The sequence below is a fragment of the Eriocheir sinensis genome, chromosome 47 (assembly GCF_024679095.1).
Source record: "Eriocheir sinensis breed Jianghai 21 chromosome 47, ASM2467909v1, whole genome shotgun sequence".
NCBI lineage: Eukaryota > Metazoa > Arthropoda > Malacostraca > Decapoda > Varunidae > Eriocheir > Eriocheir sinensis.
In genome coordinates, this window is record NC_066555.1 from 3,532,098 (window position 1) to 3,547,097 (window position 15,000).

Genomic DNA, 15,000 nt, shown 5'->3' on the forward strand with positions numbered 1-15,000 from the left:
TTTCCCATAGTAACTTTTCCATCTTTTTAATTATTTCTAGCATGACGAGAGTAACCCAACCTCACCCCTACACCTCCACTCCTTCCCTTTACCCATTATATATGTACTTTTCGTCCCTATCAAGTTTTAACCCATTCTTACATAGCACGCCCCACAAAAACTATCCAAACCCGACCCAGTACAGTAATAAAATAAAGCCCAAATCACGAGCATAAACAAATAAAACTCCTGCTGGTTATTAGGTTGCTTAGGATTCTGGGCATAAAATGGAATTAGCATCAACAGCAAACTTTTGGACTCCTCTCGGCCGGGACCTGACTGTTAAGTAGTGAGGGTGGACTGGCCGAGGCGAGGAGGCGAGGCAAGGAAAGGAAGGGAAGGGAAGGGAGGAGAAAGTCCGGGCAAAGTCCTGGGTCCACTCTGATCTCTCTGGTTCTTCCCTGGCCCACATTTTATTCTGTGGGAGAAAGGCTCGGTCATGCGGGAGGAAATGAGTGAGCAAAGAGGAGAGGTGGGAAAAGGAGTGAAGGAAGAGGAATGGATGGGAAAGAATGTGGAGGGGAAAAGAGAGGGAAGGAAGGCGCTGTGGAAGGAAGAAAAGGAGAAGACGAATGTAGAGAAGAAAGGGGAATGGATGGGAAAGGAGAGAAAGAAAGGATTGGGAAAGGAAGAAAGATGAAGAGGTTAGGAGAGAGCATAGGAAGGAAGGTTGAAGAGGGTGTGAAGGGAAGGAAGAGGAAAGGAAAGGAGAAAGAAGGAAGGCTGTGTGGAGGATAGATGGATTAGGAGTTTAGGAGAAAGAACAAGAAGAAAGAAAAAAGAGGGAATGTAGGGAAAGGGAAGGGAAGAGAAATGATTTTATAGAAGCATGTTTGATTTGCTTTGTACATTGTGACCTAAGATGAAAAAGATAAATGTCCATGTTGATTCTTTCCTCCTCCTCCTCCTCCTCCTCCTCCTCCTCCTCCTCCTCTCTCCTGCAAACCCACACCAACTCTACGCCTCTTCCCTCCCTCTCTCCTTCCCTTCCTCCTGTTCTCAATTAGCCTATCTCAGGTAAATAAATGTTCATGCTAGTTTTTCTCTCCTCCTCCACCTCTTCCTCCTCTTCCCCCTCTTTCCTGCATACCCACGCCAACTCTATACCTCTCTTCCTTCCTTCCTTCCTTCACCCACACCTCCCCTCCCTTCCTCCCTCCACCTCCCTCCCTTCCTCCCCGCTTCCTTCCTTCAATACCTCCCTCAACCCCACATCCTTCCCTTCCTCCCCACACTTCCTTACCATCCTCCTTCCCTCCCTCCATTCCTCCCCAACTTCCCTTCCTTCCTCCTCTCTTCCTTCCTTCAATACCTCCCTGAACCCCACTTCCCTCCCTTCCTCCCCCACTTCCTTACCATCCTCCTTCCCTTCATCCCTCCCTTCCTCCCCAACTTCCCTCCATCCTTCCCTCAACCAGCCCTCTCAGGTGTTCTTCTCTCCTCAGGTAGTGTCCCAGTCAGCGGAAGCCACGGCAAGCACGCCTCAACCCACCACCTGCCGCGTCCTTCCACCTCCTCAAGACTGCCGGTGCCCGTGTCGCATCCCCTCCGCCCCCCCCCCAACACCACCACTCCCAACACCACCAACAACAACACCACCACCACCTCCGCCATCACCATCACAGCCGCCGCCGCCGCCGCTGCTGCCTCCGCCGCCATCATCGTCGCCACTACCACCACCACCACCACCACCACTCTCCTGCCCCTTCCCCCTCCCAGATCCAAGTCCCTCCGCGCCAGAAGTTGTGTATTCGCTTGTTGCTCGCTCGTCACAGCCTCTCAGCCAGCCAGCTTCTGATGCTTGTGTCGCTAGCTTCACACACACCTACCATCACTAATACTACTGCTATTACTACTACTACTACTACTACTACTACTACTACTACTACTACTACTTCTGCTACACTGCCTACCATCCATCGCCTCCTCCACGCATCGCCATCACTTGTACCAACAACACAACACAGCCTGTCGCCGCAGTGTTGCCAGAAGAAAAGAAAGTATCACAGGAAAAAAAAAACTCTTAAAAACTCAAACAGGAAAAGTACAATGTGAAATGATCGACTCGCTTCGCTTACACTGATGAATAATTTTAACTTGTAATTATAATAGTCTTGGAGATATCTTGTTTCTTTTTATACGTATGACACAAGATGGGAGTCTAAGTGAGTTTGGTTTTCTAATCTAAAGGAGCTTCTTGTTATGTATGGTGAAAAGTATTAGAGCAAAATCCATCTCCCGCCCTACACCTCCCTGCATACATACATACACGCTCGCAGCTTTCGGCTTACTCTGTTCATACGTGTCGGTTTCCTGTACGTTGTCTCCGGGGAACTCTTCAAGCAAGCAAGCCAGCGATCCACCCCCCACTCACCCGACCCCCGGACGCAAGGAAAAAGAAAAAAGGAAACAAAAAGCACTCGAAAACACGCACTCAGCAAGCACAAAAAGAAATCATATAGGAAAAATATTATTGTACGAAGAAATATAGCAATTACACACACACACACACACACACACACACACACACACACACACACATGCACACGCACATATTCACACACATACACACAACCTTCATCAGTCACACGCACACGCCTGCCACCCACCCCACCTCAAGCATACATACATACAGCTGCTGGGACCCCCCCCCTTCCCCCTCTTCCCCCCATTCCATCCTCCCCTATTTTCCCCTCTATACCCCCTCCCCCTTCCCCTGACCTCAGTGTCCAACCACACGTCTGCAAATCCAACGTCAGGGAACAAGTCTCGCCAAATGAAAGTTTCAATGCTATTTGTACAAGTGTAGAGAAAAAGAAATATTTGATATACCACGAGTGACTGTGAGAGTTTGAAGCGACTCCTGAAGTGACTGACTGTGCAGTGTGAGCGTGAGGTGACTGTTCAACCGTGAAGGACGACGAGTGACGATTCCGCGATTGTCAGTGAAACAAACGAAGAGGAAATTATTATGCCCGTAGCTGATAGAATGAAGAGTAAAAAATTAAATTGCATACCTATACATATATACCTACATAATAATTATAATCCGTAGTGTTCCGTAGTACTAGAGAGACAGCACAGCCGCGGACGGTCTACCGACGACTCTGAGATAAAATTTAGAAAGTAAAATAAAAGTACAATAATCCAGCGAGCGGTGCTCAGTGACCGTCGTGCGCCAGGGACTCGCGGCGCGCGACGCAGGAAAAGACGAAAACGCAAACAAAAGACACACTCCTGAAATCATCGTCATCGTAAACCAAAGTGACATTGGAAGAAAAAATATAAAAAGAAAACAGAAACCATGAAAAGACAATTAGAAAAGAAATAAGGAAAAGTTACAATTCCAAAACCTGAAACCATTTTGTCTGCGCGGGGCTGCGTGGCATGAGAACAGCAGCAGCAGCAGCAGCAGTGCGCACAACAGCCTGCGGCGGTGACGACACACACACGGGCTGCCGACGATCAGACGGCGAGGGGCGGCGCTCCCCTTTCTCCCTCCCTGCCAGGGCGGCGAGGCGAGGCGAGGCAGTCCGGCCCGCCCTCGCCAGGACCCGAGTGACTGGCTAACGGCAGGAAGCAGTCGGTGCAAAGCAGAGCCAAAGGAATGTTATATACACTGTCCATAAACAAGACATGTATTTTTCCCGAGTTACTACGTAGCCATACTTAGTGAAAATAAGTAAGTGGCCGCCGCGGCAGGACGCAGGCGCGGCCACGGACTGAACCTGCTGAGTGCTGAGGCGGCAGCGTCTGTGTGTGCGTGTGTGAGTGTGTGTGTGTGAGTGTGTGGCGGGCCGCTGACTCCCTCCCGCCCCGCCCCCGCCCCCACAGCGCGCCGCACCCCCTCCCCCTGACACACCCCGCCCCCGCCCACACACACGCAAGTGGACAAACGAAATAATAATCATACATACGATGGTCTTCCAGCCGCCTATGGTCGGCTGGGCCCCGGGCGGCGGAGGGCGAGCCTCGGCCATCAGGGAACGCGCCCAGCTACATTAGCTGGGCCGCTGGACTTTATAGAGCATTTCCAGTGTAGACTAAAACCGTTTCTGGTCAATTTTAAGAATCTTTCCTTATTCACAGTTTCATCATATTTTCCTGACTCTTCGTGTACAGAATCGTTTCATTGTTTGCTTCATAGGATTACTGAGGCTGACGCGGCCACGTCCGGCGCCTCGGAGCTTCACTTGCCCACACGTTTGTAAACATCACTATTTTTGAAGCTCCGGATCGCTCTTCGGTGTGGCACATGTGAACCATTTATAAATTTATGAATCCATTTGTTTTTAATAAATATTACTTTATTCTATTTAGAATATATGTATATATGTGTATTTATATACATATATATGTAAGTATATGTATATATCTATTGATATATATACAATAATAGGATAGTTTTCTCGAATTTTGAAGACTCTTTTTAGAAAGTTCCACAAAATACTAATGTTGATTATAATAACGATGATGATGATGATGGTGATTGGTCAGCTCCGTAACGATGAGTCTTAAGGCCTCGCTGCCGTAGCGTCTCTAGTGCCGCCGCCGCCGCCGCCGCCGCCGCTGCTAGTCGACACCTTGGTTTACGCTGCTCAATCTCGTGCGGGTCCCGGCGTGGGCCCGTCCGCCTTGCTGCAGTCATGGCCGCTTGGCGCCTCTGTTGCGTGTGTCGCAAGTGTCGGCGGCCATGAGTGCAGCGAGGCGCCAGGCCGCGCCCCCGCGCCAGCACCACGCCCGCCCGGCAGCCGACGCCGCGCCGCGCCCTTAGGCACGCTTGAAGGTGTAGCTGAGCCGTAGGTGTCGGGTAGGTGGGTTCTCATGCCTATGATAAAAACGAAAATAAAAAAATTACTAAAAAATTGTAGCTTGTCTGTTATCTCATGTGTTCTCGAGTCTGGACGAGTCTGCTGCCAGTGCTCTCCACCGAATCAGTCTGTTTGTTTTCTCTATCTCAATAATTTTTATATTAAGTAGTGTGGTGAGTAACTGACTGGGTTATATTGCTTCCTGTACCCTTAGTTTTGTAGTCAAGTAAAAAAAAATGTATTTTCCCTTCTTGCTCTACTATAAAAAAAATCGAAGAATTTACCGATTTAGCAGTCCTGTGTTCGTTGTGAAAGTTAAGCTGCATGGTGATCCTACAAAGAAAGCAATAATTCATTTTTGTAGAGAGTTCTTCAATAACATCTATGCACTGCCACCTCTGTAAATGCACCTTAATGATAATACAATTAATATTACTGTTTGACCCTTCCCCCGAGCTGAAGTGTCGGCCCCCCCTCCCCTCCCCTGGCCCGGCTAAGGACCCGCTGCACCTCCTATGGCACCCGCTTTACACTATTTTTTGTTACTGTTGTTATCCCGTCAATGAGGCGCCGTGCCATAGGGGCGAGCAGCGGCGGGGGCCGAGGGGTGCCCGCTCACGCTGCCACACCCGGGCGAGCGTTAAATTAAGTACCTATGTAAGTAAAGAGAACTAGAGACGTAAATTAAGCCGTGTGGTTCGAGGCGTGTGGCAGACGGCGGGGAGGAGGGGCGACTGCTCCCTCCGTCACCCAAACTGTTGCGGTTATTTAACACTGTTTTAATGACAAAGAAGGCAAGACTATCGCTGAGCCTCAGAGAGAGAGAGAGAGAGAGAGAGAGAGAGAACACACTAGCATTCAAGCAACACACACTGATGGTCTTGTCGCCGCCGGTCCGCGAGGCTCACACACAGGCCAGCACGGGAGGAGCGAGGCTGCGCGACGAAACAATAATAATAAAGTGGAAGCGATAGTTTTTCCGACTTGCTAGTTGTGCCTTTCCGTTGATTTAGTCGGTACTGACTCCACCACACTGCTATACACGCCCTAGGTAGGCAGTTGTTGACACACAGGGCAGTCATGGTGCACGACATCCCTCCCTCGCCCGCCCCTCCCCAGGCGGCCCAGCGCGGCGGCTGGGGCACCCCAGGCCCCGGAGGCTGCCCGCGGGGGCCAAGAGCGATGGTGCTCCCGCCCCCCGTGGCCGAGGGGAGGGGGGCAGGGGGGCCGTCAGCCACATAATGTATTGAATTATTGTCAACGTCGTCGTTGTAGGCGACTGCTTCACGATTATTGTTTATATGAACAATTAAGCCACAGTTTGTCTGTTTTTACCAATTGCACATTTGAGTTTCTTTTTACGTTGAGAAATGTCGATAGTCGAGCACTAGTCCTAGTGGCACCTGTGTTGTCGGTCATGTTTTGTCGTGTCTCGCCCCGCACGTGAGGCCCCTGGGACGCGGGGCCGCCAGGCACGCCGCGGCTGGGTGCTGACAGCGGGGCGAAACTTTTCTCGTTTCAGTTTGACATTGTGTCCTTGTTTTCACACAGTAATAATTAGAGCAGAGAGGCTTAGTGTCTCCCCTCCCAGCGCGCCACGCCCTCGCCCCGCCCGGTCATCGTCCCGTTGTTATCATCACCACGACCGTGTACATACTCATCTGCCAGTTGTCTGTCACCCGGCGCCTCCACCTTCCCTCCCCCCACACCCGCCTCTCCTTCGAGGACGCAGTGGTCGAGTACTGGACATGGTTGCCACGACACCTCGCATGGTAGCGACTGAGCATCACCTTCATGCGATCATTGACGGGCGTGGCGGCGGCGGTGGGGCGCGGCTCGGGGCTGCGCGGCGACGGTCAGGCCGGCTACCGCGCCTCCCCGCCCGTCCCCGCCGCCCCCCACGCCTGCCCACGCATCGAGTTAGTCACTTGGTTTCGGTTTAAACACCCACGTGTAGCCGACACACACACACACACACACACACACACACACACCATTTCAGACACTCGTGCGGTCCAGTTCATCATCGGCGGTGTCGCTCAGTCCAGTACGGTAAATAATTGATGCCACACACACACACACACACACACACACACACACACACACACACACACACACATCGCAGGGAAAAATTTAACAGCCAAGGTATCGAATGGAGAAAGAAGCCTTTGGAGCCTCACGAGACAGCTTCGGAACAGCGAGCCACGCGACTCGCCCCAGAGTAGCCGGCGCATTCTAGAGGCGGGCGCGTCGCAGCTCGGCGGGTTGGTGGCCTGCCCCGCCACACACCCGGGCTGCCGGAGGGCGACACACTCAAGAGCAGGCAACGTAGAAACCCTAGTAAGTGATTGACGTGTGTGAGTCAACTACAATGATCAATCAGTATTCACTCCAAATACGACACCTTCGTAGGTCGATGGATTCCCTTGTCATTCTGTTTGTGGCGGCACTGCTAGAAGGTCCTGGTCACGGTTCGTACTGTGCCTTCCTAGCCACCACCTCGTGCCTTGTTAACGCGACCACGTATCCCCCAAGGTTCGTATGGTTCACCTTCCACCAGCCTCTGCTTCATCCGTTTCCTCCAATGCTGATGTAGAAATCTAGTCGTAGGAGACAACCATAAGCGCTTCCTCGCCGCCGACACACGTGCGGCGAGGGGAAAGTACTCTTAATAATCAAATAATACTCCTCCGAACAAATGGCCTCAAGGCAAACAAATGAAGTCTATCTACCCTTAAGGCGATACGTGTCATTTGAGAGACGAATGTACAGCGCGTGTGCAGTGTCGTGCCGCCAACACCACCACCACCACCACCTGGCCGGCCGCAGCCCCACGGTAGCTGGTGGACGGTGACCTCGCCGCCGATACCGAGAAGGGAACACCGTAAACGAACGATGTGCAGTAGCGGTGTGCCACGAGCAAGCCCGCGAGTATGAGTTTGAATGTGTGTACGTTGTCTGCGTTTAGATTATTGTCTTGAGTTTATTGCCGTGTGTTTTTGAGTTTGTTTTAGTTCGTGTCTTTCCTCTCCTGCTCATTTTCCATGTTCTTCCTCCACCTCCTCCACGCCACTCCTCCACACTTGCCCACTACCTCCCACTTGCGTCAAGAAGATTGTGGTGCCCCCGGGAAAGTTATCAAAATCAAAGAATCAAAATTGTGTCCCCCGATCTACATAATGTATAAATAGTCAAGTTGACCAAGCGGACGCTAGCTGCCCACATAGCCAGTCCCAAGACGCTGTACATAGCCGCTTGTGAGGCCAGACTAGGCTCGTAGCAGTAGCTTTTAAGAAAAGTTCCTCAAAGGCATTTCCACTATACTTGTAACGGTAGTGTCAGTCTCGTTAGACGCGTTTATAAGAGGTTCGCTTTTGACTGAGCAGGAGGCGCCCGCCCATACAGCGGTTCTCTGCAGCAGTGTAGCGCCGACAGTTTAACAGATCTCCACCGTGTGGGGTGACCAGTACTCTTGTTTCTTGTAGCGGCGGCGACTGCGACAGAGAGAGCGAGCGGCGCCCGCGGGTTCCTGCTGAGAGAACGTTTAGCTTTGGTTTTCTTGGAAGGGACGGCGGCGCTCTGTGGATCGGGGTAACTTTGCTATTTTGTATGCTCTTGAGTCTTGACAACTCTTCACGTGGAAGCTTGAAAGATCTCAGGGCACCGATAATGTGGCTTACAACAACAACAAAAAAATTGTTAACTGTACAGGTCTGTGCGTTGTTGACCAGTGGCTGTTGTGCTGAAAGTCGCTCTTATTCTTGCCCGAGTTTGTGTGTTTTCTGACATGTTTGTTTTGCTTGTGAAGCTTTTTAGTTTTATGTATTTGCACCCATGTTCTGAGGGAAAGGTCTCTATGAGGATTTTAAGCTTAATAACATTAAATGAAGCCCCAATACTGCCTACTGGTGAAGTATGAAGCGTAACATTCCAGCCGAATACGAACATCCATCAAAACCGTTTTGTTGACCCGTCTCACCACCACTGTGAATCATGCATATCACACCCTGTCGCCCTGGACGCTCCTTGTCACGCACCGCTACTTTTTATGCGCTAATATTTTCCAAAAGACTCACTACCCGGAGCGTCCCCGGCTGTTTCCCCCCGGCTGGCGGCCGCCCCGGGGACACGTGCTGACGAAGGAGCGTCTAGGGCCGCGCTGACTATCAGCCCGCGACCCGGGTCTCCGCCTGAATCAGGCGGGGTCGCCCCGGGCCGCCCCTCACGCAGGTGTCTGCGTGCGGCCAGACTCGTGCTTTCAACACAGCGTGAATAGAAAGCACAAGGGCGCCGGGAGTCGCGCATTTCCGCTGACTGGGGCCGGGCGTGGGCTGGGCCTGGCGGCGGCTCAGCCTCTCAGGAGCCGTGCGGCAGGCGGGCCGGCCCGCGCCTCGTCCACCAACTGCCAGTGGCCGCGTCGCTGCCCGCGGGCGGCGGCCGGCCTCATCGGGACGTGCGGTTCGGTCTGCCAGGTCCCTCCGCCATATTGTTTGCCCTGCGTTACTCGCCAATTTACCATGTTTACGATCCAAACTTTATAGATACTTTCCATGAATTGCTGTCTAGGAAGTGTCCGGCTAGACTCCTGCTAGTGCCTGCCGCCCGGCGGGGAGAGCCGCCCGCCGCCCCGGGGCCCCAGCCGGCGGGGCGGCGGCAGCACGCGTCAACATATCGCCCGCGGCGCCCCAGCGCTGGCACGGGCCTGATAGCACTAGGGACGTCTTTTTCCATTTGTGTGGTTATTCTGGAGTGCAAGTTATTACGATCATTATTGCCATTATGGTTATAAATAATACTACCATAATTATTAAATAAGACATGCCACATCGTACCACTTGTAGATAATGATTTGTATCAGAACAATAAAATGCAATAGTAAAATGTATTTTACTCAGCACTTCCTGGCCCTTGAGCACCGAGGACGAGCAGCGTTGCGGCGGCTGTTGTAAGTTTGTCTGTGTTGTCGCCAGAGTCTTGTGTGTGTGCTGCACGCGGCGGAGGAAGCCCCGGGCCGCTCCTCACCTCCCTCGGCACCCCTCACCACTGAAGTGAATCTTCGACCCCCGTCAAGCAGGACCGACCGATGGCAGGTAAGTTTACTGTGTAGCGGTTTGTCTGGTAAATTCATGCAACGAGAGAGACTGGTGAACTAATTACAGTCTGATCAAACACAGTGTTTCTCTGGCGCCTTAGCAGCTTTTGTAAGGCATTTCCAGATTGCCTGGATGCCTCCCTGGCTCTCGTACAAGATGGACAGTTTTGGTTAGCACCATTAGACTTAGCAGTGATTGTATAAATCGTATATGTTTGTAAAATAAAACAGTAAAAGAAGAAATAAAAAATTGACGAACAAAAATTAAGAAAACGACTCCAAAATATTTAAACCACTTTTATCTATATAATTGACATTTGCAAGAATTATTGAATAAGAACTAAGATTAGCCATTCCACCCTATTTCCCTTAAACACGATGATATAACCAGATAATAGAAAAAAAATACGATATCAGGGAAAACTTAAAAAAAAAAATTCCTTTGAAGCGACGCGCCTGGCCGTGGGGACGCTGGCCGCTGCCTGCTGGCGCCATATATTTATTCTTTCGTGGGTACGCATAGCAAAACTTGCTCATTTGCCTCAGCTCTCTCATTCTTTGTTCCTCTAGTGTTTTCTTTAATTTCTACTCATTATGTTACTAATGAACTAACGAAAATCATGTAATAAAGGTAGAGTCAGAAATTTAGCCGAGGAACGGTAAGGGTTGAGTGGCTGAGAGGAAAAAAAAACTCACTATGATGCGAAGAATGATTAGCGTGCTTATTACTTATTGATGGAGAAAGAATCTGTTGTGACGAAGAAGAAATCCTGAATTTTCCCATTGCCAAAGTAATGTAAACATGGCTGGCTGTGCCCGTAGACTTACACGCGTTACCGTCTAGGTAACGTTCCGCCTGTAACACACTGTTAGTCTTGCAAACATTGCAAATTTGGTGGAAATCTTGCTGAAAATCCTTTTTGTGAGAAGTGTCCTGGGGTTAAGTGTGGCAGGAGACTTCCCATGACTTTATGCTGCTGAGCTCTTATGTAAACATTCTGTAACAAAATAGTTGCGTAGACTATAGAAAACTGTAGGAAACTTTGCGTAGCAAGCTACAGTATCATTTTGTTACTATATTCGAACATTTGGGTGACGACTGACTATACCACCACCACCACTAATATAATAATAAAAATAATAATAATAATAATAATAATAATAATAATAATAATAATAATAATAATAATAATAATAATAATAATAATGACAATAATAATAATAATAATAATAATAATAATGTTAATGATAACGACGATGAAAACAATAACAATAATAATAATTACTGTAATTATAATAACTCAGTTACTGCCATGCAGAAAGTGTATGTGCTTTGGATGATGAGTTAAGGCCTTTATGAAACTTCTTTTACAACAGTAGCTCGACAACAGCTCCATTCTAAAGAGGCCACTATTTAGTTGAATCTTTATTAGCAACGTATTGCTTTGGAAGTCAGTCAATTTGGGTTTGTTCAGATGAATCGTATTGTTGTAATAAGAACTCCATTTAACTGTTTGGCAGTGATGGATATTATTTGGACGTTCATATATTTTTTGAGCTTATTATATCACAATATAAATAAATGAATAATAAATAATAATAAATAAATAAATAAATAGCACTAGAAACTTAACACCGTAGACCCCCTTTAGAGCTGCGACAGAAAACGGTCCCGAGAAAACTCCGGCCTTGTGGCGGGGACTGTGCCGGGCCGTGCACTCAAGCATTTCGGGGCCACACACACACACACATTTAACAAGGATTTAATAAGAGTTTGGGGCATTTCCAGGGATAGTGTTATGACCCTGGTGCTACTTTGACCTTTTTCCTTTATCGTGAACCTAAAAGAGCCCTCGTTAGAACCAGAATGAGCTCCTTTCTGGCCTTGGGAAATGGTTGATGTGCGGGGCGGAGGCGTCTGAAAATACAGGTGGTTTGTCGTGTGTGTTGGGCCTGAAGCTGGTATAATAAGACACTTTCGCTTCTCACATCAACTATTTCGAAAGGCTAAAGAGGAGATCAATTGGATTCTAAAGAGTGTTTTTTTTAGGCTCATGCTACTGGAGAAGGGTCAAACTACCACCAGGATCATAAAATTACCCCTGAAAATGCCGCAAACTCCTACGAAAGCCTTGTTAAATACGTGAACTTGAGCGACGAAATGTTTTAAAATATAACCCTGAGTGTCTGGTGCTGGGGCTTGACTGTAGGGCGGCGTGATCCAGAGTATTTGTGTACTTAATTAAATAACAACTGGGACATTGCATCATGATCATGGCTACTTAACGGCATGATAGAACATAGGTATATACATTTAATAACGGAGATAGATAATGCCTAGCTATGTCTGTATTGTGAAGTAAAGGCATATTACTTGTTAATTGCACCCAAGAGGACGACCCAGACTCTTGAGAAACAGCAACGAAAGTAGAATAAATTTATTTTGATACGTGAATGCTTTCCTACACTCGGTCAGTTCTCATTAGCTTTTCTACGTCGTTTTCCGTATCATTCACGCACTGATAACAAACTATTTATAAAGAGGAGGAAAATTGCTACGTAAACTAACAAGACCCTTCACTCTTTCATTTCATCGACATTTCATTTACTTGTCTGCGATGTCCTATCCTGTGATAACCTAATCGTGAGGAAACATTAATGGGTCTGGACCTGAGCTGGACACGTGGACTAAACCGGCCCATTACATCAAGAACGACCGGCATATGACCACAGATGTTGCGCCGACTAAACGAAACTTTCCAACTTTTACATCAAGAACGAGACTAAATGTTTTGTAACGAACACCGATGCTTCGACGCAATGACCCAACCACCACTCACCATGCAAGCCCCAGTTCTTGTTTCTTAATTGGTGTTTATTTTAGCCATTAAGATATTACTTCAGCGCAGTGTTGCCAGATAGTCGTACTCAGACTCTTATATTTACCGACATCCAACTCCAAAACTGTCTCCTGGTCCCCAATAACGAGATTCATTTATATTTATCGTTAAAATAGTTAATTCCTGATGTTTCTTATCATTAGTTATGCGTCAGAAACCGGTAAATACTATGCTCTGAGTACGATAATCTGGTAACGGTGCTTCAGCGGTTGTCATTATGATATACTTACAGTTTCTTGCCCCAATTTAGTGAGGTCAATAGGGCTGAGCGGAAGGTAAGCCAAGTAAATCCATCATGTTGTGTGAGCTCAGTAGTGGAGGTTCGGAGCTTCAGTCAACGAGTCATAAGTTCGAGATTAAGTACTGTTAGTTGAGTAGTTGTTCCGTCCTTTGAATCTTCTTAATCATGCAGGGTTAATTTAACAGATGGATTGGAATGACTGTATTACTGCTTTCATAATAACACCTTCAATGATATGCTCTTCTTCCTTGATATTAAGATTTTGGTAAAGATGCAGAAACAAACAGGGTAATTTTCTGACACCAAATTATAATCCTTTTCACTCTAATTACACGTGGTTCAATGATATGCTCCCCACCTTGATATTGAAATTTTCGTACAGATTCATAAACAAGCAGGTTAACTTTCTGACATCAAATTATATTCCTTTTCACTATAATAACAGCAGGTACAATGATATGCTTTTCTTCGTTACTAAGATTACGGTCAAGAGTAAAAAGCAAATAGGAAATTACCTACCATCAAATTACAATCAATTTAACCATAATTACAACAGCCATAAATGCCTCGTTGCCTGCTTCGTAAACTTGTCTCGCTCGCTATTGTTGTTGCTACAGCGGCTAACGAGGCCTGGCTCCGCTGCTAGAGGTAACGCAAGGTAGCCGAGCCTCGCTAAATAAATACAGGACTTTACAGCGCCATAACTAACGACGGTAACGAGCGGCACTTAACGCATAATGACAATAAACAAGCATAAACATTCAATTAGATGGGCAGGCTCGTGTGTGTGTGTGTGTGTGTGTGTGTGTGTGTGTGTGTGTGTGTGTGTTCCCCAAAGTTTCGGGCGCAAACACTGAGTGAAGAAGAAATAAGAGAGAGTAAACACAGCCTACACCATATTCGCTGGGCTGTATGTGCTGTCTAACGCCATTGCGAGGCCGGACGATGGAGGGCGAGCCTAGGCAACAGGGAGGTCACAAGCCTTGGCGATCACGGAGGCATGTTTGGCGTTCGATCCCTTGCATCTGACCCAAGCTTCGTCTTCCAAATGACCTTGATACTCTCCCCCACTCCACCTCACCATGCACTAGGACCATAGATATCACACTTCCCTTTAGCTACGGTGTTAAAGAAGTGAGATAAGGGAGATGGGGAGCGTGATAGAGCCGTGGGTTAGTCTGTAGAGTGACTTGGCATCCCTGGGGAAAGGCCGCGCGGGTCTCCTCAGTTCCCCGCCCATTTAAAACTCTCTCATTCGGACAGTGGTATTACAGACGTCAGTGGGAGTGGATGTACGCCGCCGCGGTCTGAGAGCTTCGTCACGTGAATGAATGGACTGTAGTGTGAGATACGTTACTTGTGGTGCCTTTTCTAGTGAATTCCTGTGCCTTAGTGGATGTTATATACTGGTAAGGGAAGGAGGAGGATGTACGCCACGCTGTTGATGGAGACAGACGAGGACGAGGGAGGATATTAGAGAAGAAAAGGATATAAGGAGGAGGAAGAGGACCCCAACGAGCGCCATGGGTAACAGGTTCTCGTCCAGCGGCGGGAGAGCCCAGAGCAGACCCCGCGCGGAGAAGGGTGAGTGTTAGCTGGTGTTGTTGGTGTTGTTTGGTGTTGGTGTTGGTGGTGGTGGTGGTGATGAAGGTGGTGTGTCAGTTTAAGGGAACACACACACACACACACACACACTAACCTATTTTTTCTCGCACTGCCTGACCCAGAATCTACACACGTTTGCACTCGATTGTATGTATCACTGCACACACACACACACACACACACACACACACACACACACGATCACCACCATCACATTTTCCTTATTTATATTTTATTCATTATCATTTCATTATTGTTATTATTACTATCATTATTATTGTTCTTATTGGTATTGTGTTTTGTGATTGTTAT

At 48.2% G+C, this 15,000-nt stretch overlaps 2 protein-coding genes across 3 annotated transcripts in view; both read left to right on the plus strand.

Annotated features, from left to right (window-relative positions):
* Positions 1-9,580, plus strand: part of LOC126981282 (innexin shaking-B-like) — a 39,190-nt gene extending 29,610 nt beyond the window's left edge. Inside the window, exon 2 of the mRNA XM_050832183.1 lies at positions 1,485-9,580. The gene's annotated coding sequence lies outside the window, so the exon portion shown is untranslated. The remainder of the gene's footprint in view (positions 1-1,484) is intronic.
* A 338-nt stretch (positions 9,581-9,918) lies between these two features.
* LOC126981280 (breast cancer anti-estrogen resistance protein 3 homolog) overlaps positions 9,919-15,000 on the plus strand; it is a 155,161-nt gene continuing 150,079 nt past the window's right edge. The window contains exon 1 of one of the 2 annotated variants that reach the window (XM_050832179.1): positions 9,919-9,940. In XM_050832179.1, the coding sequence (XP_050688136.1) occupies positions 9,934-9,940 (7 nt within the window). In that variant the 5' untranslated portion in view covers positions 9,919-9,933. Of the gene's footprint in view, positions 9,941-14,356; positions 14,668-15,000 lie in introns of those variants that run through there. The other variant, XM_050832175.1, reaches the window with a different exon arrangement.